This window comes from Sturnus vulgaris, chromosome 9 (assembly GCF_052056855.1).
Source record: "Sturnus vulgaris isolate bStuVul1 chromosome 9, bStuVul1.hap1, whole genome shotgun sequence".
In the NCBI taxonomy this organism is placed as follows: Eukaryota; Metazoa; Chordata; class Aves; order Passeriformes; family Sturnidae; genus Sturnus; species Sturnus vulgaris.
This window is the reverse complement of record NC_142251.1, coordinates 30,465,839-30,487,510: the sequence shown is the minus strand read 5'-3', so window position 1 is coordinate 30,487,510 and position 21,672 is coordinate 30,465,839. Positions and strand designations below refer to the sequence as shown.

At 54.1% G+C, this 21,672-nt stretch overlaps 1 protein-coding gene across 2 annotated transcripts; it reads left to right on the top strand.

Annotated features, from left to right (window-relative positions):
- The first annotated feature begins 1,511 nt into the window (after window positions 1-1,511).
- Window positions 1,512-17,285, top strand: BRINP2 (BMP/retinoic acid inducible neural specific 2). 2 transcript variants are annotated; one of them, XM_088170348.1, is made up of 8 exons: window positions 1,512-1,649; window positions 8,325-8,677; window positions 10,726-10,916; window positions 11,074-11,264; window positions 11,626-11,731; window positions 12,080-12,316; window positions 12,495-12,717; window positions 13,020-17,285. In XM_088170348.1, the coding sequence occupies exons 2-8, from the start codon at window positions 8,391-8,393 to the stop codon at window positions 14,134-14,136; spliced, it is 2,352 nt and encodes a 783-aa protein (XP_088026474.1). In that variant the 5' UTR covers window positions 1,512-1,649; window positions 8,325-8,390; the 3' UTR covers window positions 14,137-17,285. The 2 variants fall into 2 exon arrangements, with proteins under 2 accessions (XP_088026474.1, XP_014730207.1); XM_014874721.2 differs by having other exon boundaries at window positions 1,513-1,649; window positions 8,325-8,692.
- Window positions 17,286-21,672: the final 4,387 nt, after the last annotated feature.

Here is a 21,672-nt window from a genome sequence, read left to right as displayed (position 1 = left end):
TTTTTTGCCAGATCTGGATGGTTTTTATTTTCACCCTCTTTAAGTGAGAACAAAGCAGTACTTGACAGCTTGTCTGACAGCCACACCTTCCTGCAGACACCTGTGGTCCCCATCGAAGCCAAAATCTTCTGACAGAAAATGTTCACTTCTTCCACTGTGGGGGAAATGCCCAATCCTCGTCCCATCAGGAATACACGGCCGTGGTCTGCTGGTGTGGTTTTCCCCCGGGACTCTCCTCATGGCAGACAGCTCTGGAACAAGGTGTGGAAGCATCACAGAGCTCCCGTGCCACAGCTTCACACCATCTCCTCATGGGTACATAGTCCCATCCCACCTGGCACCTTCAAAGAAAACCACACACAGCAGATACTTTAGATTTTTTTTGTATTTTTCTTTTGCAGAGCTCTCCACCTCCCCTTGTGAGGGTTTTCCTGAATTCCTCCTCCCTCATGTGTGCCATCTGTGAAGCTTAACACGCCCCATGGTCAGCATCGAGGGGGGACGGCACTGTGCCCCACACACCCCCAGCAGTGGGTGCTTTTCCCCAGACTGATCTGTATTTTTAACCCTCTGAATTTTTAACTTCCATTACACTTTGGGCAGCAAGAACTATGCTCACCAGAAATTACCCATTTTCAACAACCAGAGTGAAGCAATACTGAACTAAACCAGTGGGGATGTAGTAGGGTGTGTTTCAGCAGTGCTGTCTCCCTCCAGCACCAACTGGCTCAGGATCCGGAGAAAGAGCAAAAAGATGGGGAAATCCCATTGGATGATCTCCACAAGGCCCTTCCACTGCTCTTCTTTCACCACAAACCCATTAAAAGGAACTTTTTCATTCTGAAAAATATATCTTTTTAAAAGGTGCAATTGCATTATTTAGAGGGTGTCTCCAACAAGGTTCTTTCCACGCTACCATTCGGAAACGGGATGCACTCCCAGGAGCAGTACCCCGGGAATGAATGAACTGGAATGAACTACGCCTGAAGAGGACCAGGGAAGGGGTTTGGTGGGAGGTGTGGAGAACACAGATGGATAAATAGAACACATACTAAAAAAAATCCGAGAACAGTAAATCTGGTGTCACTGACGGCGTTTTCCTGCTGCTCACAGGGAATGACCGCCACATGAGGCTGCCCATAGAACCTGTGAATGTGGATCCCTGCAAGCTTTCGACGCCAGACTGGGGGGGCTTGGAGCAACCATGTCTAGCGGAAGGTGTCCCTGCCCATGACGGGGACATGATTTCTAGGGTCCCTTCCAAGCCCACCATTCCTCGATCCCGGACATCCCGCGGCTCGCTAACCCCGGCTCGCAAGGCGGGAGAGGGACCCCCGCGCCCCGCCCCGCCCCGCTCCGCTCGGCCAATGGAGACGCGCGGGGCTGCCGGCGGCGCCTCTGATTGGCTGCGGCAGCTGCATATATTAGCGGCGCGGCGCGACGGCCCCGCGCAGCTCGGCAGAGCCGGCGGTGGCCGCGCGGGCGGCACTGAGGGGAGCTCGGGATGGTGGCGGTGCCGCCGGGACCCGCCCGCACATGGTGCGGCTCGGCGGCGGGACAGCGCCCGGAGCCGCTGAAACGGAGCGGATCCAGGCGGTACGCCAAAGAGAGGCGGCCCGTGCTCCGCCGGCGCTGATTTGGAGCCTGGGGTGAGTCTGCGGGGTCGCGGGGAGGAGTTGGGGGACGGGATTTGAGCCGGCCTGGGGATCCTGCCTGTGGTGGGATGGGGAAGGAGTGGTGCAGGGCGAGCGGCGGCCCCGCAAGGGCGGAGATCCTGGGTACTAACCCTGGCTTGCTTGCTCGGTGACCTTGGTCAAGTTGTGTCCCCGCTCCGGGCTCGCTTCGCAGCCTCCCCGGCGAGCTCGGGTGTAGGGGAAGGGACCGAGTCCTTCCCGGGCGGGAGCCGCCCCGGCGCGGGGCCCGACAGGTGAGAGGCAGCTGCGATCGGCCCAGTGGGACCGGGTGCTGGCGGGCTACGGGATAAACTGGATGGCCGGGATGCTGAGACCTGCCGCTCTGTGCTGAGTGCGCTGCTCGGTGTGAAATGCCGCTGTGAGGAACCCCGCGTCCGCAGGGACCGGGGGAGATGCCCCCGCAAATGTTAAAACACACATTTCTCCGATGGGCACCGATCAGTCATTAGCCTGTGGGGGCATCGCCCATTCTCCCACCGCAAGGCCCCGCTCCACCACCCGGAGCATCGGGTCGCGCAGTGGGTGCGTGACCCGTCGGGAGATGTTTGCTCACCTCGGGCGCCTACCCGGCACAGCAGCTCCGGAAGCCGCGGAGTCCCCGCTGCCGGGCTCTGTTCCCTTCCCCTAAACACTCATCTTTCCAGTAAGAAACGAAACTCTGTGTCTTTAAAGCGCTGGAGAGCATCAGCTCTCGGCGCAGCGATGCTCACCCTGCCTTGTCCCTCCCCAGGGGACCCGCGTGTCGCTTCCCTGGAGCGGCAGTGGCGGGTCCCAGAGTGCCGCCGGTGTGGTCCCGGGGCCGGCACTCTGAGCCTGGGCGCTGCGGGGCTGAATAGGACCTGCCGGCAGATGTCAGTGTCCCCTCTCTGTCAGCAGCCAGGAGGGTCCCCTGCCAACCCCGGAGATGTTGCAAGGAGGCCCCTGCACTTTTTCCGAAGCGGAGCTGTCTTTGGTGGCCGTTCAGTGACAGTTTGGAGAGCTGGGGAGCAGCAGGGTGCTGGAAAGGGGAGTGGCCCCACTCTCACACCCCAGAGGAGGGCTCCTTCTGTATTCCCAGCACCAGCCACCCACCACCTTATTTATTCTGCGCCGCTAAGGTTGAGCTACACTTGTGCATCACTGCCCATCTGTGACAGTTGTCACTCTTGTGAAGACAAGGCAGGGAAAGGAAGCTGTGTTCTTCACCTTGCACTGCCCCCAGCTCCTGCATGAGGATGGTACTGGGCATGCAGGATCTGTTAGTGGGAATGAGCCATCCTCCCTGCTGAGGAGGTTGCAGGGCTGCTCTTTTCCCCTGGCCCTCTGTGCACACGGTTGCTCTTTTTCCCCATCCCCTCGTTTGCAGGGGTGCTCTTCCCTGGTCCCAAAGATCCATCTACAGGGATTCTTTGGTCGTAGAGATCAGCGTGAGGTGGAGAAGCCGGAACTGCTGTTGCCATCACTGTGCTGGGGGAGGAAATTTTGTTTTACACATTGCTTTATTTAAGAGGTTTTTTGCCTGTCGGTGTGAAAGTCTCGGGTGTGCGAAGCCAGAGGGCAGAACACATGGCACTGGTGCGACTCGCTGCGCGCAGCTGCCATCTTCCCTGACAGTGGCCCAGGCTTCAGCTCATTTGATGTCTTATGCAAATCCTTGGCTCCCTGAGTCCTGGGATTTTCTGCTCATCTTCAAGTGTCTCGCTCTTGAGGATGTGAAGAAAAAGCTAATAAAAGGAACCCAAAAGGATCCAAAGGACTCAAGTCATGGAGTCCTACAGGTTTTCTAACAGATCACATGAGCTGAGAGGAGGGCAGTGACTTAGAGTCCCTTGGCTATAGTGACTGAACAGGCTACAGAGGGTGGCTTGCGGGAGCCCAGCGACAATCTGTTGACAGCTGCGGTTGTGATCTTCAGCACTGCGGCTCTGGCAGGACAGGAGGCTCCGAGGTGGTTGTCCCTACGCTCCCCAGCTGGAGCTGTGTCTCCGAGGCCAGCTACCAGGTGGCTGCCAGCACCCTGCCGTGCCCACTTTGCCAGTGATTACTGCACTGCTGTTGCTCCGGCGGTGCCTGCTTTGCTCTCTTAATTACCCCGGCAGATCAATGAGGCCCTGGCGCTTCCTTGGAAGCGCGCGGATATGAGCCCGGCGATGCATCTCCTTGCAATCCACAATCGAGCCGGGGCAGGAGGCAGAGGAGACAGCAAAGTCATGGAGAGGCAGGGCTGGCTGTAGGGGAGGTGGGTTCCATGAAGCCCCAGGTGAGACTGGTGGCTCTGGAGCAATGGGAGCATCCTGCAAAAATTTATCCCTTTTATTTTATCCCTTTTAATTTATCCTGTCCCAAGGTGGGCAAGCGGCAGAGCAAGATGTGGACTGGGCACCTGCGTGAATTCATAGACAGACGTGGCTTAGCTGAGTCAATCCACTTCAGATGCTAAACTGCACTTAGCCTTTGCCCAGGCTCTTTTGAGTGGCCTTAATTTGATAAAGCTCTTCCATGTTTAATGAGAAGGTGACTCAGTCACTAGGTTTGATGTTTGTTCCCACTAAAAGGCATCCCCAGGGAACTTGAGATCTCTCCCCATTGCTCCTGCACAGATGCAACTTTGTTCCCACTGTGCCCCAGGGATCACCTCCTGTGACTGGGCACATCTCACAGCTTTGCCACCAACTGGAGTCATATACGTGCCATAGACAGTGGGGTTTGCTTTGGCTCTAGGCTTCAGCTCAGCATGTACAGAGGTAGTTCCAGAGATCTGGAATCTTCCTGTGCTTCCCAATGGCACCTGGCAAATACCACTGCCCCTCACTCCAGTGTATGCTTCCCAGTTTCTGTATCTCGAGATCTGCTCCTGCAGCATGAAAGGGCGCAAATCAATGTTAATGTCTCTAACAATTAGCTAACGTCTTAATTATCGAACTCAGCCTGATTAGTAGTGGAGCGTGTGGCTCTGGAGATGCCGTCAGCATGGAAGCGAGCAGGACTTTGTCATAACTCCAACATTATGCTGAGGATGTTGCTGCTGTCACTGTCAGCTCTAAGGGCAGTAGAGGGATGCTTATGCAGCTCACCAGAGCACCCCCATCTCACATCCCTCCTCTGGCCTCTCATTTGGTCCCCGTTTTGGATGAGGACACCACCACAGAAGTGACCCCATTGCCATCCCCAGAGTGGGAGATGCCTCTGGAAATTGCCACAAGCTCTTTTTAAGACGTATGTTCATGACGAGTAACAGTGTGGGCCATGCATCAGCCATCACTACAGCAACACATGGGTGTTTTGCTGCAGGCAATGGGGACACAGTGGGCTGCAAGAAGCTCAGGAGGACTTGGCCCTGGAAGAGGTTGTGATCCTAGAAAAATTTGCTGAGAATATTTGCTTTGGCACTCTTCTTCCATTGCTTTGGAGTTTTTATAGAGGGGAAAGAGGAGAAAAAAAATTAACTGGAAGTTTTCCAACTTTTGTGATGCAAAACCCTAAATCAAAAGGAAGAAAAAAGAGTTGTCAGATGCTTCTCATCAAATCTTCATTTTTTTGGATCAAGGAAAAGTGATTAGCAAGTTATTTCCAGCTCTAGTAGTAAGGTCAAGGGGGTTACTTGTTTCTAAAGAACTTTACACTCCTCAGCATCCCAGGAGGATCCTGGTGTGAGCATGTGGAGATGCACCCTGAAAAGCATTGCCCCAACCCTACAGAGCAGCAGTGCAGCCCCCCTTCCCCTCAGAGCCAATTCCCCTCAGCTATAAGGATTGAGGACTATACAGAGCTATGGCAATATCTGCACGTATTTATTTTCTATAACTCCTGATCAGTAGGAGGAAATAAATTATCCCATATGACAGTGATGCAGGAAAGCTGCTCCACGGGGATAAGTTGCTGCATAGCTCAGTGCAGCCCTCACACAAGGCCCTCCTTGCCTATTCCTGCCTGACTTGGGACTTCCAGTTCCTGTTGGCAAGGATGCTGGTGTGCGTCAGCAGCCGTCCCCAAGCAGGGGACCGAAGGTGCCGGCACACACCGTGTAAATAAGAGGGATGTGTGAATAAAAGCTCACTTAGCAAGGCTGGAAACTTTGCTTCATACCAGGAGGGAATCTTCACTGGTTTCACACCAGTTTGCCCTGGCCAGGTGCTGGAAATATCAAATCCTATTTTTATTGCTCTGTAGTAAAACATGAAGTAGCCATAGGGAAACGTGCCATGCTCAGCCTCAAATCTCAGAATGAGCTCCCCAGGGAAGGCATCACAACAGGCTTAAATGCCTAGCTGGTCTAGGAACTACAGCCTAAGGGAAACGGTGGCCCAAAGTGGGTCTATCCATAATATCCCTCCTTGTGATGGTGAGCCAGATGTTTGCTGCCTTAGCTATGGCAGGAGAGGGGATTTGGAGGGGAAGGACAGCATGGGAAGCCCTTCTTAGTGAATTCACATGGAGATGCCCCCCAGGGTGGTAATGGCAAGGGGCTGGTTAGTGCTGGTGGGAAGCATTTAACATCTAGGATGGTTTGATGGCAAAGACAGTGCTCTGCCTGCTGTGTCCCACCCCCAAAAAATCCCCTTCGTGCTTTGAATCGAAGGAAGGATACTCTCATGTCCTGATTTGCACCAGAAAAGCCTCTGGCAGGGTGGTGAAGTGACTGGCGAAAAACCATCCCTACCAGTCTGTGGTGATGGATGAGGCCAATGTCCCATGGCACTTGTGGAAGAGCATGTCCTTTGACCACTTAAAATCCCCTTTAACATCCCCTGTAAGACCCAGGCTGTTACAGACATGTGGAGGGAGGGACACTACCGGGGACTAGTCCCTGCCCAGCCCCACCTCAGCTGGAGGTGGGTCAGGAGCCACTTAAAACCCATGGATAATGACAGGGGATGAGGAAATAGGGTGTGCCAAGCCTGTTTGTGAGGCAACAGGCAGAGTCCCAGTACACCAGATACTTAAACAAGGTGTTTTGCTGTCACAGCCATATTTAATGCTACAAGCAGTGTGTTTCCATGGGCAGGGCTTAGAAAGATGCTGTTCAAGGATGCTTTACCCTCCCTTGGCTTCTCAGCTGAGATCCAGAGCGCTGCTTTCCTCCTTGTTGAAAGGGATCGAATCACTGAGGGTTTAGCCTATGGTCAGTATCTAAACCATCCGTGAGATTTGCTGCCAGACCCTGGCTCCCACCATTCTCTCCTGGACATGACAGCTGGTCCTGAGTCAGCACAGAAGCAGGACCCATGGCGGCAGGCAGCATGGACCTGGGGGGGTTTAATCTTGAGCTTTGAGGATCCGTTTGGTTCCCAGGCCACATCAACTTTTAATTGTACCAGTAGATATTCCTGGGGAGAGGAGCAAGGTGCAGATTTGCTTCAGGCAGACTCTGTATCCCATCTGCCTGCTTCCCCTCGGCCCAGCTTTGGTTGGAGGAAGGGACGATTACAGGGCAGCTGAAGTGCCTCAGCTGCTCAGCCATCACCACACGTGGCAGTGCACAAGCAGCCCTGTGAGCCTCTGGCATTCGAGTCCTGCCATGTTTTGGAGGTGACAGATGCCCCCTCTAACACTTGAGGCACAGAGTGAGGAAACCAGCCTGGCATTGTCTGCCCCCCACCAAAGCATGGGACAGGTTTGGGCTAGGATTTGGTCACATCGTGGCCGTGGGGAACTCCAGGAGCAGGAGGCAGTGACCGGGCTGTTATGTGGCTGTCTGCCAGGCTGGGAGAAACCAAGGTAACACGTGAAAAAAGAGTGTGGGGGAACAGAATAAACCCTGCCCGGTGCTCTTGCCCACCCCACTGCCCTGGCATCCCAGCCTGGTGATGTGAAGATCTCAGCTTTTGTTTAAAATTCACAGGGCCCCAGCCTCAAGGGCTGAGTGAGAAGCTGAGAAAGTGTAATCAAAGGGCACTCTTAAGGGTTTAAAAATAGAAGGCAGAGAGAAAAAAAAAAGAAAAAACATATTATTACATGTTAAAGCATGATGATTCATCCAGCAAAGCCCTGTTTGGGAGAAAGCAGGGTTGGTGTGTGCTTAGCAGGGATGGGCATTTGGGCTTCAGCTGCCTTCCGGAATAAAAACCATCTTCCCTGGCAGTACTGCAGCACTAGGGTCCCTGTTTTGAGGCAAACAGCTGTTGTTGCCTCAAAGCACACCTGGCCTTGGCCAGACCTTGCAGTTCCCCATCTCCCACTTTTACTGGCAAGTTCAGGCTCTGGCCTTGTGGTTGCTGCTGCCAGAAAAGCCCCATCTTTACTTTGCACTCAAAACGCTATTTCCATCAACCTAGCCAACCTTGGAGTGGACATCCATCCAGCCTTCCCAATTCCCCGTGATGATTATTTTTAGCCCCACCTGAAATGAGCTGCACATGCTCGTGACACGTGTCGCCCACCATCCCCACTACATGGGCACCCCACAGCAGCAAGCTCGGCTTGACAGACTGATGTATGGCAGAGAAAACCACAGAGAAAAAGCTAGAAATTCCTCAAGCAGCCATCAGCCAGGTGTTTCATTTAACCTCAGCAGCACCCAGCACCCCCAACCTCATAAACTCTTATTTCCTCTGGCTCATGGCTCTCCCTCGAGAGCAGCTTTCTCTGTCAGCATCCCAGCAAGCATTCCAAAGCTTCTGGTTTATATCGGCTGTCCGTTTGGCATTGCAGGACAGGGCTATCCCGGAGGATCGCCGCAGGGTGAGAGAATGAAGAAGCCAGCCGGGCAGCAGCAGGATGGGGCGGCAGGACCTCCCACGTGCTGACGGGCCTCCACCGATGCTCCCGTGGCCGCTGGCCCTGCTGGCCCTGAGCGCGTGCTGCCGCTGGGGAGTGGCCGGCGGGGCGAGCAGCGCTGTGCCCCAGGGCCATGCAGCCCCCGCGACCCCCTCCTCTGCCTCCTCATCCTACTCTCCCTCTGTCCGGGCACCCCTCGATTGGCTCCTCACTGACCGGGGACCCTTCTACCGAGCTCAGGAGTACGTGGACTTCATGGAGCGCTACCGGCAGGGTTTCACCACCAGGTACAGGATCTACAGGTGAGAGGCTGTGGGCAGCCCAAGAGGGGGCCTGTGGAGTGGGGGACTGTGGGGGCACAGCACAGTGGAGGGCACAGCACAGTGGAGAGGATCCTGTCTAATCCACATAAACAGACCCCCATGTGCAGGAGGAGGCTGATCATTGGGACAGACAGCGGGGTGGGTGCATGGGAGGTGCTGCTTTTCCAGGGAATATGATTGCAGCCCCCCCCCCCGGACGCTCATGGTGTGGCCAGTCTGGGCTCCAGGCAGGATTTTCCCTAAGATGAGAGGGATTTGGTGCACAGATTGAGATGGAATCAGCCCTTATGGCAGGAGACACAGAGCTCACTGAGATGGATGGGCCTCACGTGTACTCCAGTCCCTTTGGACATCCTCTACCTACCGATCTCCTGCCCCGAGGTGGAAAGTGGGGACAGAAGGGGCAATATGCATGTGGTGTCCACCTTCCAGGCCCTTTGGACAACGATACTCTTTTGTCCTTTTTCTGTGTGCAGAGATGTCTCTGTGCCAAATTACTGAAACTGCCTAGACTGGCAGTCCTCTGGGGCTGGGATGCTGCTGGGGCTCGAGAAAAGCCGCTTTGACTGATCCCCTGGCGTGATCCCAGTCCCATCAGCCCATGGACTGCTGCAGTGGGATGCTATATGCATGGGGGCAGAGGCTGAAGAGGGCTTCTTGCCAGCAGAGAACCAGGTTTGGCAGTGGTGAGGTCCACTCACCACAGCAAAGGGCCACCCCGTGAACGCCTCTATGGGAAAGCCACTCCATTCCACAGCCTCCTGGACCTAACTGGGGCTGTCACCTCTGGCTAATGAGCCCTTTTTCCTTCCACTCCCCACCGGTGCTGAGCCCTTGGGGGCTTCCAGCAGTGAAGCAAAGCCTGGCCACGGCCTCTCGGGAAGGCTGACATGGGTGCTGGGATTGCAGCCTTGTTATGCAGTCTGGCACCCCCAGGGAGCTCCTCTCCTCTTTCCTGTGCGCTGAGGCTGCCATGCCGAGGAACCTGCATCCTCCAAGGATGTTGCTGGTGACGATGGTGGGACAGGAAGGAACAGCCAGAGGGATTGCAGCTGGCTCATACCTCCCCAGAGGCAGAGAACCTGCTATCAGCCTTCAGGGCTTGCTTTGCCTCTGGGATGGAAGGGGGGAAATTGGCACCCCAGCCCCAAGGGAGTGTGTGTGCAAGGGAAGAGGTAGCATCCCCCCTGCCTCATCCTCAGCTCTGCTTCTGGCCCCTGCATCCCATCTTCTGGGCCCAAAAGTCATGGTGGGAGGCAACCTGTCATCTGCCAAGCCCAGCAGCTGCTGCTTTGCACCCATCCACCCCTCCCTCCTCTTCCATCTCCCTCTTTTCCCATTCAGTCATGGTAAAACTGTCTGAAAGGCATCGCCTGGTTTTAATTAGAGCAAAATGCCAAAGATTAGGCTGAAATTTGCTGCCAGTTGTTTACGAGGCCATGGGGTTTTGGAGGCAGTGACAGGCTGGGCGGCTGCTCCCTAGGGTTGGGCAAGGCTGGGGGGGCACATTCACAGCATCTGGGGCTCAGAAAGGACCCACCACCAACCCCACCACATCCCAACACCTCCAGCTTCTCACAAAACGCTGCTGATATTTAAAAGCATGATACCACTCAGATGCAGGATTTTCACTTGGATCCGTAGGCATAGGGTTGGAGGAGGGATGAGATCCAACCATCCCAGTGGGCTGAAAAAGGGTCTAAGGCCTGCCCTGGGCTGTGATTAATGCCTTCCGGAGGTGTTGGATTAATCAATATCAGGCATCTCCGCTGCTTGTAGCTCTTTATCACCATCAATGGCTTAGGGAGGAACAGTGCTTTTGTCCTGGCTGGATCCATAGCTGCCAAGTGCACGCATCAGGTCCTTCACTTACGATGGGTAGGTCAGGATGATTCTAACTGCAGTTTTCCACCTGTCCTGAGCTGGGAATCAGGGGCAGAAGGAAAGAGCATGCATGTGCTGTGGCCAGACCCACTTGACACCCTCTCCCCACTGCTGCTCTCCTCTCACAGAGAGTTTGCTCGTTGGAAGGTGAATAATTTGGCCTTGGAGAGGAAAGATTTCTTCAGCCTTCCGCTTCCCCTGGCCCCTGAATTCATCCGGAACATCCGACTGCTGGGGCGTCGGCCCAGCCCCCAGCAGATCACTGACAGCCTCATCAAAAAGTATGGGACACACTTCTTGCTGGCTGCCACGCTGGGAGGTGAGTGCTGGGAGGTGCTCAGTCCTACTCAACCCCCCCTTGCACAAGGACTGTGCAAAGGGGGAGAGTGGGAAAAGAAGCACTGCAGGAGAAACATGGCCAAGAAAGGGAATGGGGGGAGCCCAGCAGCCTTCCAAAAGTATTGTGCATTCCCCAGGAGAGGAGTCCCTGACCATTTTTGTGGACAAGCGCAAGCTGAGCCGGAGGGCAGAGCCTGCAGGGGGAGCTGGGAACAGCTCAGGGGTCTCACTGGAGACCCTGCACCAGCTGGCAGCCTCCTACTTCATCGACCGGGAGAGCACCCTGCGCCGGCTGCACCACATTCAGATCGCCACGGCCGCCATCAAGGTAGGCGAGGGGCTGAGGGAGGGGCCAGCGCTGGGACACTGCAGCCCTGGGCCTCACCAGTGGCCCCTCGCGGCTGGCCAAACCTAAAACAGCATCACCCAGAGAGGAGAGAGCGAGGAAAGTTAACACATTCCCATTATTTATGCGAAATTGAGCACCTTAATAAAGGGGCATTTTTCAGCGGGCTGCAGGCATGGCTGCCGTCTGTCAACAAGCTAATTAGCAGATAATTAGTTCTCTTCTCCGACCATCGCCCTGCTATTAGGAGTGGGATTTGGCCAGTGGGGTCAGAGATTATCTACAACACTCTCAGCCTGTGTCCCCTCCTGTATCCCTGACCACCTGTGTGTCCCCGCCTTAGGTGACAGAAACACGGACAGGGCCACTCGGCTGCAGCAACTATGACAATCTGGACTCGGTGAGCTCTGTCCTGGTGCAGAGCCCTGAGAACAAAGTGCAGCTCCAAGGTAGGACTGGGCTCGTGGAGATGTGGGGGCAGACAAATGCTGTCGTGCTTGTGGATGCACAGGGGGTTGCAGGGGAGTATGCTGGCATGAGATGCCGGTTCTAATTTCAGGGCTGGGGAGGAGCGGGGATGAAAATAATGAAAGCTGGGCAGGATGAGGTTGTTGCTTGTCTGCCAAGAGGAGCCAAGATCGATGCAGAGCCCAGACAAGCGGCTCCACAGCAAATTGATATAATCGTGCGAGGGTGGGAGCCCGGGGAGGGGGGGAGGCTTGTGGCCTCCTCGCCTAGGTGAGGTTTGAGGGGCTCCGTGCATGCCCTGATGCTCTCGGGGCTGCTCCCTCTTGCAGGGCTGCAGACGGTGCTCCCCTCCTACCTGCGGGAGAGGTTCGTGGCAGCTGCTCTCAGCTACATTGCCTGCGGCTCTGCCGGGGAGCTGGTGTGCCGCAGGAGCGACTGCCGCTGCCAGTGCCAGCTCGCCTTCCCTCGCTGCAACTGCCCCGAGGCCGACATCCAGGCGCTGGAGAGCAGCCTGGCCCAGCTTGGGCGAGCCTGGGAGAGCCACCACAGCCAGTTCGAGGAGTCAGGTGAGGCTGGAGTGACACTACCAAGCATCTCCTTCCCCTTGCAGGCTGCGTGCTGGGTCTCTAGGGTGGTCTTCTCACCATGAAGACCTGGGAGCTCGGGTGGAGGGACATTGCTTTCAGCTCCACCTTCACCACCTCCTCTCTGGGGTCCGTTGATACCGTCTCCTTCTCCCCACAGAGGAGTTTCAGGCCCTGGTGAAAAGACTCCCCACAGACCGTTTCCTGAACAGGACAGCTATCTCCCACTTCTGGACCATGGATCTGGACATCCAGCATCGCTACCAACAGCTGGGCACCAGTCTGAAGCTGCTCTCCAAGAAAACCTACCGACTCATCCAGCGGCTCTTCAACCTCAGCAAACGCTGCCACCGCCAACCTCGCTTCAAGCTACCAAAGGAGAGGTAGGGTGCCATGGCATCCCTTGCTGGGACACTACCCTGTGCCTGCAACTGGAGAAGGTCCCACCTAGGAGGGACGCCTGGGGGTGAGCAGGCAGCAGGAGTGGCTGTACCAGCTTGGAATGTGGCCCTGAGAGATCAGGTCCAAACCTGAAGGTGAAAAATGGGTCTTGTTCATGGGGGGTGCCACCAGCAGAGAAGAAAACAAACACAAGGTGGGCGGCAGCTCTTCCATCCTTAGGGAAAGTCAGTCGCATCCCAAAAGATGCCATCTAAACCTCTCTTCTGTGTTTCCTCTGCACCAGGTCCCTTCCTTACTGGTGGAGCCGCGCACAGTCGCTCCTGTACTGTAGTGAGACCACTGTACCTGGGACCTTTCTGGAAGAAAGCCACAGCTGTACTTGTCCCTCCGAGCAGCCCTCCTGCCAGGGGTCCATACCATGCGCCTTGGGCGAGGGGCCAGCCTGTGCCAGCTGTGACCAGGACAACAGCACCCGCTGCGGGACTTGCAACCATGGCTACGTGCTCACCCAGGGCTTCTGCCGCCCTGAGGTGGCCGACTCATTGGAGCACTACCTGGGGCTGGAGACCGACCTGCAGGACTTGGAACTCAAATACCTCCTGCAGAAACGGGACAGCCGCATCGAGGTGCACTCCATCTTCATCAGCAACGACATGCGCTTGGGGAGCTGGTTTGACCCCTCCTGGAGGAAGCGCATGCTCTTGACCCTGAAGAGCAACAAGTACAAGCCTGGGCTGGTTCATGTCATGTTGGCCCTCTCTCTGCAGATCTGCCTCACCAAGAACAGCACCCTGGAGCCCGTCATGGCCATCTATGTCAACCCCTTTGGGGGAAGCCACTCTGAGAGCTGGTTCATGCCTGTCAATGAGGGCAGCTTCCCAGACTGGGAAAGGACTACCATAGATGCCTCTCCCCAGTGCCAAAACTGGACAATCACCTTGGGCAACAAGTGGAAGACCTTCTTTGAAACGGTCCACGTCTACTTGCGGAGCCGCATCAAGTCTCTGGATGACAGCTCCAATGAGACAATCTACTATGAACCCTTGGAGATGTCAGATCCCTCCAAGAACCTGGGGTACATGAAAATTAACAGCTTGCAAGTCTTTGGCTACAGCCTGCCTTTTGAGCCGGATGCTATCCGTGACCTGATCCTCCAGCTGGACTACCCCTACACCCAGGGCTCCCAGGACTCAGCCATGCTCCAGCTGCTGGAGATCAGGGACCGGGTGAACAGGCTCTCACCCCCTGGCAAAATCCGCCTCGACCTCTTCACTTGCTTGCTTCGGCACCGGCTCAAACTGGCCAACAACGAGGTGGCAAGGATCCAGTCCTCCTTGAGAGCCTTCAACGCCAAACTGCCCAATGCGCTGGAGCAGGAGACGGGCAAGCTGTGCAGCTAACGGCTGGGAGCACTCAGACCTCGGTGCCAGGGGGCTGGGATGAAAGACTTCCTGGGGAAGAGAGAAATAACCACCCTAAAAATTTAAGTCAAGGCCTTACCTTAGTGCCAACTGCGTGCTTCCAAGGTACACCCAGCAACTGGCCAAAGAGACACGGGGCTCAAGTGGATGGAGGATGCCAGTGGGACTGAGGAGGAGGGATGGCTCATGCAGTGCAGACTGGCTCTGAGCGCAGGGACAGTGCTTCTGTGGCCACCACGGAGGTGGCTGGGGAGGTGTGCCAATAGCCCAGGGGGTTGTGGCTTGGCCAGAGGCAGCTGCTGGTCCTGCCAGAGCAGGTGCTTAACCCACCGTGAGGATCCCACAGTGGCGGCCTCCTCGCCACCCCAACTTTTGTAGTCTTTTTAAGAGGTTTCTACTGGCACCTTTGCCTTTGCATCCCCCATGATCCATCCTGCAGCTGTCCCCTCGCACTCGGTGCTGGTGGGGGTCCACAGCGCAGGCCCTGGAGACCCAGCAGGTCTTCCCTGGGGCCTCTCCACAAGCACCTCGTGTCTGCTGCAATGTTGAGGCACTGTCTCACTCCTTGCCTGGAAAGGATCTGGCACCTGAGCCGGGGACACTGCCATCACAGACACCGGCGGAGACCTCCTGGGCCATGATTCCCTACAAAACAAAACAAAAAAACCAACAAAAAAAATCCTAATGCAGAAGAAAGAAAAAGAAAATGTTTTATTTATGTATTTATTTATTTGGGACAGGTTTTTTTAAGCCTATTCATTTGGGGAGTGTCATTTCTTGTCAGTGGCTCCAGCCAAGAGGCATCTTACTAAAATGTATCTGTTTAATATATTTTTTAAAAAATGCCTTTTTTGAGCAAAAGAGCAACCAAAACCAACTGAGATTAAAAAAAAAAAAAAAAAAGAAAAAGAACAGAACAGTTACTGTCATCCCTAGCCTTGGCTTTTCCTGTGCTGTGTGGCTCCCTTCCCTCCCTTCTTCCTGGTGGTGCTGCCACTGCTGTACTTGGTGCCTGACTGGAATATCAAGCAGTGGAGCTGCCCGGCTGTCAGATGGGAACACCGGGTACCCAGACAAGCAGAGCTCACTGCTCCAGTGGCTGCCCTCATTCCTTGGCCAAGGATGAGCCAGAGAGAGGAAGGATCTCACCCTCTGACTACAGTATCCCAAAGGGAGGGTGGACAGAGGGGATGGTGCAGGGGTAAGGAGAGGGGTGGGAAATGTGTATCAGTGTGCAGATTTGAGTCTGCTTTCTAATCCTCCACAGCTGGTAAAACTTGTCTGCTTGGATGCTGCAAAGGCAGTAAAAACCCAAACTCATCCATCCTGCTTCTGTCACCTGCCTCTCCTCCATCCTTGGGCTGGGCAGATAAAGAGATAAGCAGGAGGAAAATAACACCAGGAGAGATAAAGAGACAGACAAGAGGAAAATAAAACGGGGATAGATAAACCATTCTTGCTATTTATATTCCCTGTCTAATCTATCAATCCATCAGGCTGGCTATTGTGGTTATAGCAGCCCTCAATCTGTCACCTAGACTTCTGTTTTCCACACATCTGTCTTCTTTGCCCACCTCTCTTCTCTTTCTCCCAGTCCTAAAGGGAAAAAAAATCAGGCAATTAAACACACCAGGAGGAAATGAGAAGTCAGAGCCATTCTCTGGGCTCCCCCAGCAAAGCTGGCAGACATCAGCCTGGGGATGAGGGGGGAGGGCATAGGCGTGAAGGCCAGCAGTGCTCCTGAGCAGGCAGGGCTGCCGGAAGGATTCCCAGCTAGTGAAATTATTTTGGCTTCTGCTGTACATCTTCCATCTCATCACTTCCTGGTTGTCCAGAAAAGCTGTGGCTGCCCCATCCCTGCAAAGTGTCCAAGGCCAGTTTGGATGAGGCTTGAAGGAATTTGGAAGGTGTCCTTGTCCGTGGAAGGTTAGAACAAGATAAGCTTTAATTTGTCTTCTAACCCAAACCATTCTAGGGTTCTCCCCATCATCATGTGGGCCATGTGTCAGGCTAACATTCCTCGACTCCATCCCATCTCCCCTAGACAGAGCATTTCCTACCATGTTTTTCAGTGTCCTGAACCAGTCCCACATCCTAAACCCACCTGAACATGAACGTAAGAGCTGTTGGAATGACTGGCAGCACCTCAAGGTACCCATTAAGGATTGGACTCTGGACTTCTCTAATTTGTAGGGTCCAGATGGAGGCAGGTGATGCCCTAACAGTCCCGTGTGTGAAGAGAGAGGTGAATAAAAGCCATTTACTTTTAATTTAATGAAAAAAAAAAAAAAAAGCGGGAGTAGGGGGAGGCAGGCAGCTGGAAGGATGAGCCATCAGCTCTTTGTATCCTCAGCAGTTGCCCCTGGGGCTGCACTCTCTTCTCTCCACAGCCCCCAGCAAGATCCATAATCTATTGCCCAAAAGCACCAAGTTAGGCCCAAATTGCCAGTTCTCATTAGGAATGAGGCTGTGTATGGCATTCCAAAGCTGGCAGCTGGTACAGCCCTGTCTCAGCAAAAAGCACCCCATTGGGACAGGCAGACAAGGGCTTGGTCACCTACCCCCAACACCATGGGGCTGCACCCCTCTAACTCAGTGACAGAAAAACAGATAGAGTTGGTTTCTCGAATTTGGCTGCTAAATTGCTGTATTTTGGGAGAGAACCGCTTCCACCTTTCTTAGGGATGCGTGTGAGTTAAAGGAAGAGCAGCAGCATGCATGCCCTGGGAGGAGACTGCCAGGCTGGGGGGAATCTCAGCTGGAAGCAGCCAGGTTCTCCCATCCCTGCTCAGCAATTAAGGCGCTCAGTGGAGGTGATTAAAAGGATGAGGTTAATAACTGGAGGTCAGCATTTGATTACCTTGCAGTGCTTTCCCCTGCACAGAACAGTGCTGATGGCAGCGGGGCTGGCTGCAGAGCTGCTGCTGCACAGCACCAGCAGGATCTGGCCTCAGGATGGAAATAGCCAGCATGCCACCCTGAACTAGGAATTCAGCATCAAACTCATTAGGTTTTAGCAACTGGTGTGTTTAGAGTTGTCCTTTTCTAGGCTCTGTGTTTATACGAGATTCTCTGCAGTATGAAAGCTGGAATATGGCCTTTAAATAACAAACTGAGCTCCTCACTTACTTGACTGCAGACACTCTGGTTCCTTCCATATATGTTAGTTCAGCAGCTCTGCCAGGGAAAAGGAGGCCAAGGAAAGGCCAGGATTTTTCAGCCCCAGCTCAGGCAGCAGGATGGGGTTTTCTGCACAGCTCTCCCAGAGCAGAGAGAGCTCATGGCCCTCAGGCTGGGGCTGCTCCTAACTATATCTCCCATCCTGAGACAGCCAGTGATGGGCTGCACCTGAGCAAACAGCCCACAGCTCCACCTATGTAACCTAGACCCTTTTCCCCCTTCTGTCTTCACCCTTTTTCCATAGTACTGGCTGAGCCTCCTCAGGGCTGAGCCCTGTGTGCCATAAGGTGGTGCCCTTCAGCCTCCTGGCCCAAGGGCATCTCCACATCAGGCTGGGCCCAAACAGCAAGGACAGTTTTTCCATGAAGAGCGAGCATGGAGAGAGCCTGTAAGGCTAAGTCTGCATTCTTGCTCCAGCCTGCCTCAGTTTACCCCTTGTGGCTCCCAGCTAATGCTGTGTCAGCCTGGGAGAAGAACGTGGATGCATGGGAATTAAAACATCCTAGGGGAGGAGGGAGGGCTAGGAGAGTTCCAGGTAACACGCTTCCCTGGCAGAAACTGTTTAGCTTTGCATGCAAACAGCACACTGGTGCAGATGTTGCTTTTAATCCATCCCCATGGTCTCTGGGTGAACCCAGGCTGCAGGATGGGCAAGAAGTAGGAAGCTGACGTTTGGCTTGGCAGGAAGCTTCACACTGAGCATTTTGCCCAGGGCTCCTCTGGCTCCGTTAGCCACACAGCAGGCAGCTGCCAGCAGCTCTGCTCTGTGTTTGACAGCATTTCTGGGGGAGGCAGGAGATGCCAAGCTGCCTGTGGCCGTCTCTGCCCCAGCACAGGGCTGCTCTGGCTCCTTCCTTAAAACTCAGTTTCACCGCAGGTACCAGAGATGCTTCTGGGCACACATGGGATCACCTCTCACTCTCCCAACTAACCCAGCAGATGGTGGGATGCGATTCCAGGAAATCGGCATCCCTAAGTCAGGCAGCGCCGTGGCCTAGAGCTGCTCTGCCAACACATGCCCGTGGAAACTTGTCATCATTCTCTTCACATGCCAGGCTTGTGGATTGGTGGGGTTTGCCACCAGCTCCCCTTGCTCCCCTTGCCTCTCCGAAGCCCAGCAACATCTGCATAGCCAAGAGGCAAACCAAAACCTTGCCAGCTCTCTTTTAGCCTCATCTCTTTTGTTTTTCCTCTCCCTTCTCCTGACAAGCTCAGAAGTGCAGTCAAGGTGGCAAATTAGCACCAGAGCCTCGTTAATTGGCAGGCAGGAGCCTTCTCCTGCTGTTTGGGCTGTCATCAGCTGCTTCAGCACATTTTCAGCTTCTCTCTCTTTGACTCTGTTTTCCCCCTTCACTGATGGTGGGCTGTTTTTCCTCTCTGCCATCTCTTTCAAAGCCATCTAGGGCTCTCATCCCCCATGCCGTGCTCCCTGGCATTTTCTCTCCAGAGAGAATTTACAGGGCCTGTGGTAAATGGTCACTTCTTAAAGCAGAATGAGGGGAAAATGAACCTCCTGATATGGTGAGGACCTCAGCTTCTTCCTCCCTCTTTCTCCTCCTCAGCTTCCTTCCACAGTCTCTGAAGGAGGCAGGAGAATCAGCACAGAGCAGGCAAGAGGGAGGTTTCTGCAAGCCCAGGTATGCAGGACATGTCCCAGCCACCCTCCTGTGTCCCCGCTAGGAGCTCAGTGAGAACTTGGGATGACGCAAGCTGGTAGGGACCTCAGGAATTCCCAGTCCCAGTTCCTCAACTCCCTTCTTCCCTCCCCACCAACTCCTCCTTAAGCAAAGATCAAAAAGTATAACCTCACCCACCCAACCCTCTGCCTGCACCAGCCCTTGGAGTGCCCTCAGCTGCTCCCAGCTCTTAAGGAGAACCTGGACACCTCTTTAGACACCATCAAATAAAGTCTCTTCACTGCAGCCCATTCTCTAAGTGGAAAACCTTGCAGAGGACCAGGGATGGCGATGGCAAATTGCTTTCCCCTCCCTGAGCTCAGGGCTGGGAGCTGCTGCTGCCAGCAGCAATATCCCCACCCATTAAATACGGGTGCCCTGCCCTGGGGTGTCACCACAGCAGGTGTAAATCAGCCGTGCTGGAGCCAGGGACACAGCTGATCCACAGCCAGGAGCCTGGCTGGAGGATTTACCTCATCCAATAGACCCTGACCTCTGCCTGGGATAGAGCTCCCCTGGGACCATCAGAGCTGTCCCCAAGACAGTGCTTCCACAGGACCCTTGGGCTGTGCTCCTGGACCAAGGCTTGAGGTGATCAAATTTTGGTGGGACGATGGGATGAAATTTGGAGAGATTTTCCTGTGGGGCGGAATTAAATTTAAAAAAAATCTGCAAAAAAAAATCTGCAAGACAGACCTTTTGCTCTTACTGCATATGCCAGGAGTGAAGACTGACTGCATGGACAAAAAGAAGGAGAAAAATCAGTCAAATTCTTTTTAAAAGTGCTCTCCCAGCCTACAGGCATCCTCTTCTCTGCACACAAACCCTCCAGGGATATGCAAACCCTCCCAGCCCATCTGCCTCAAAAATCAGCAATGGTTGCTACACCAGTTACCACCTTCCAGCTTTTCCCTTAAACTGATTCCCTGCAATGGTTCCTCACCCTTTCCTTGCCCCTGGTGGTATTGATCCACTCAGAAAGATGGGAATTAAAGGAAATAAAGGGTCTCAAGGGCCTACTTCTCCACTGTAGCCCATTTTATCACTGGGAGAGCCCCCGCCACGAAGATTTATCTCCCACCTTGTTTTCCCAAGCTAGTTTCTACGGCTGTTTCACCAACATAACAGTAAAAAAAGGTGGCACATAAACCACCCCAAATAGTGTCCAGGGATGTGATATCCTATAAGTATCAGGAGGCTGCTGGGAGATGACTGTTGTTTGGATCAGGCCTGCTCCATTCAAGCTATCTCCTCATTGGCCATAGATCAGAGGGCTCTTGCAAAGTCCAAGAAACTCTGCAGAAAAGAGATTCCTTCTCTCCTGAGACTTGGCAGTGGTGTTGGGAGCAACACTCTCAGAAAGGCTCCTGGGGGAACAGAATCAGTGATTACCCAAATTAGTTTCTAATAGCTTTTATCTCCTAATTTCTACTTTGTCAAGTGCTAAAATCCATTAATAATCAAGAGACCATGTGGAAAAACATTTAACATCCCAGCTGCCGAGAGCACCCACCCTGTCACACTCCAACACAGTTACAGAAGAGGATGAAAATAATAAAGTATTATTTTTTAATCTTAAATCCAACTCTCCAGTTAAACTGTCTCCTGCTTTTGCTGATCAGCAGGATAATGGGACAAATCTATGTATGGAGCAGTAGATCCTGAACCTCCCATCTTGTTCCCCTCCTGCCCTTGCTGGACAAAAGTTTCCCATGTGCCTTATCCCTGTGTTGGTTCCCTCCTAGAGGGACTCAAAGATTGGTGTCCAAGGTTTGTAACACCCTTCATCCAGCCTGTACGTGGTGCTTCCCATCCAGATGAAGGCAGGCTGTCTTCCATGAGATAGGCATGTCCACACAGTCCTCCATGGTTTGAGATGGACCATTACCACCCCAGGGCTGGTCTCTTCCACTCTGCCAAAGTACTGCAGCCCTTCATTCCACCCCCCACAAGTCTCTCAGCTTTATTCATTCCTTATCTTGGCCTTGCAGAGCTGACCTCAGCCCTCCAGCCACAACTCTCCCTTGCTGAGGTGGAAATCCACCCCACAGCTCTCCTTGCTCAGGTGAAAGTCCACCCCCACCTCGCTTCAATTTGTATCATCACCCCTCTTCTAATTACCTGTTTGAACATTTAATGGCCTTCTAATAAAATACTGCGTTTCTGAAGCTCCCTGTGATGGAATAATTCCCCTCGGCATCCCCAGAGGGATGCACACAACTGTTGCACGGCATTGCCCATGGCTTTCCCTCTGTGTCTGGGCTACTTCCCCATCAGCAGCACCCTCGAAAGAGGAGAGAAATACAGCCCTGCATCCAACCCAGAGGTTGTTGCCTGAGCAAAGACAGAGGTGGGCACAAGAATCCAGGAGGCACAGCCAGAGGTGAGCTTTGGACATGATTGCCAGAGGGTTCCAGGCACCCTGTGGGAAAAAAAAATGGGAGCAAGGAAGGAATTGGGATGTTGCTGTGTGAATAGGCTGTGGGACCTGCTAGGAGCAGGGAGGACAGGGGAGGCATGGGAAGGCTGAGCAGGGTCAGTGCCTGCAGCATCCCACATCCCAGCTCTGTGGCTGTGGGGTGGTGTTGGGGGGCACAATCCCAGTAGCAGGGTGGATGTGGGACAGCCTGGTTTAAAGAACACTGTTGTCCAACGTCCT

Excerpts from the sequence above, each read along its gene's own strand:
- BRINP2 (XM_014874721.2), top strand. The coding sequence starts at position 8,391 with ATGGGGCGGCAGGACCTCCCACGTGCTGACGGGCCTCCACCGATGCTC. Across the intron at positions 8,693-10,725 it reads ACCAGGTACAGGATCTACAG|AGAGTTTGCTCGTTGGAAGG; the intron begins GTGAGAGGCTGT and ends CTCCTCTCACAG. Across the intron at positions 11,265-11,625 it reads TCGCCACGGCCGCCATCAAG|GTGACAGAAACACGGACAGG; the intron begins GTAGGCGAGGGG and ends TCCCCGCCTTAG.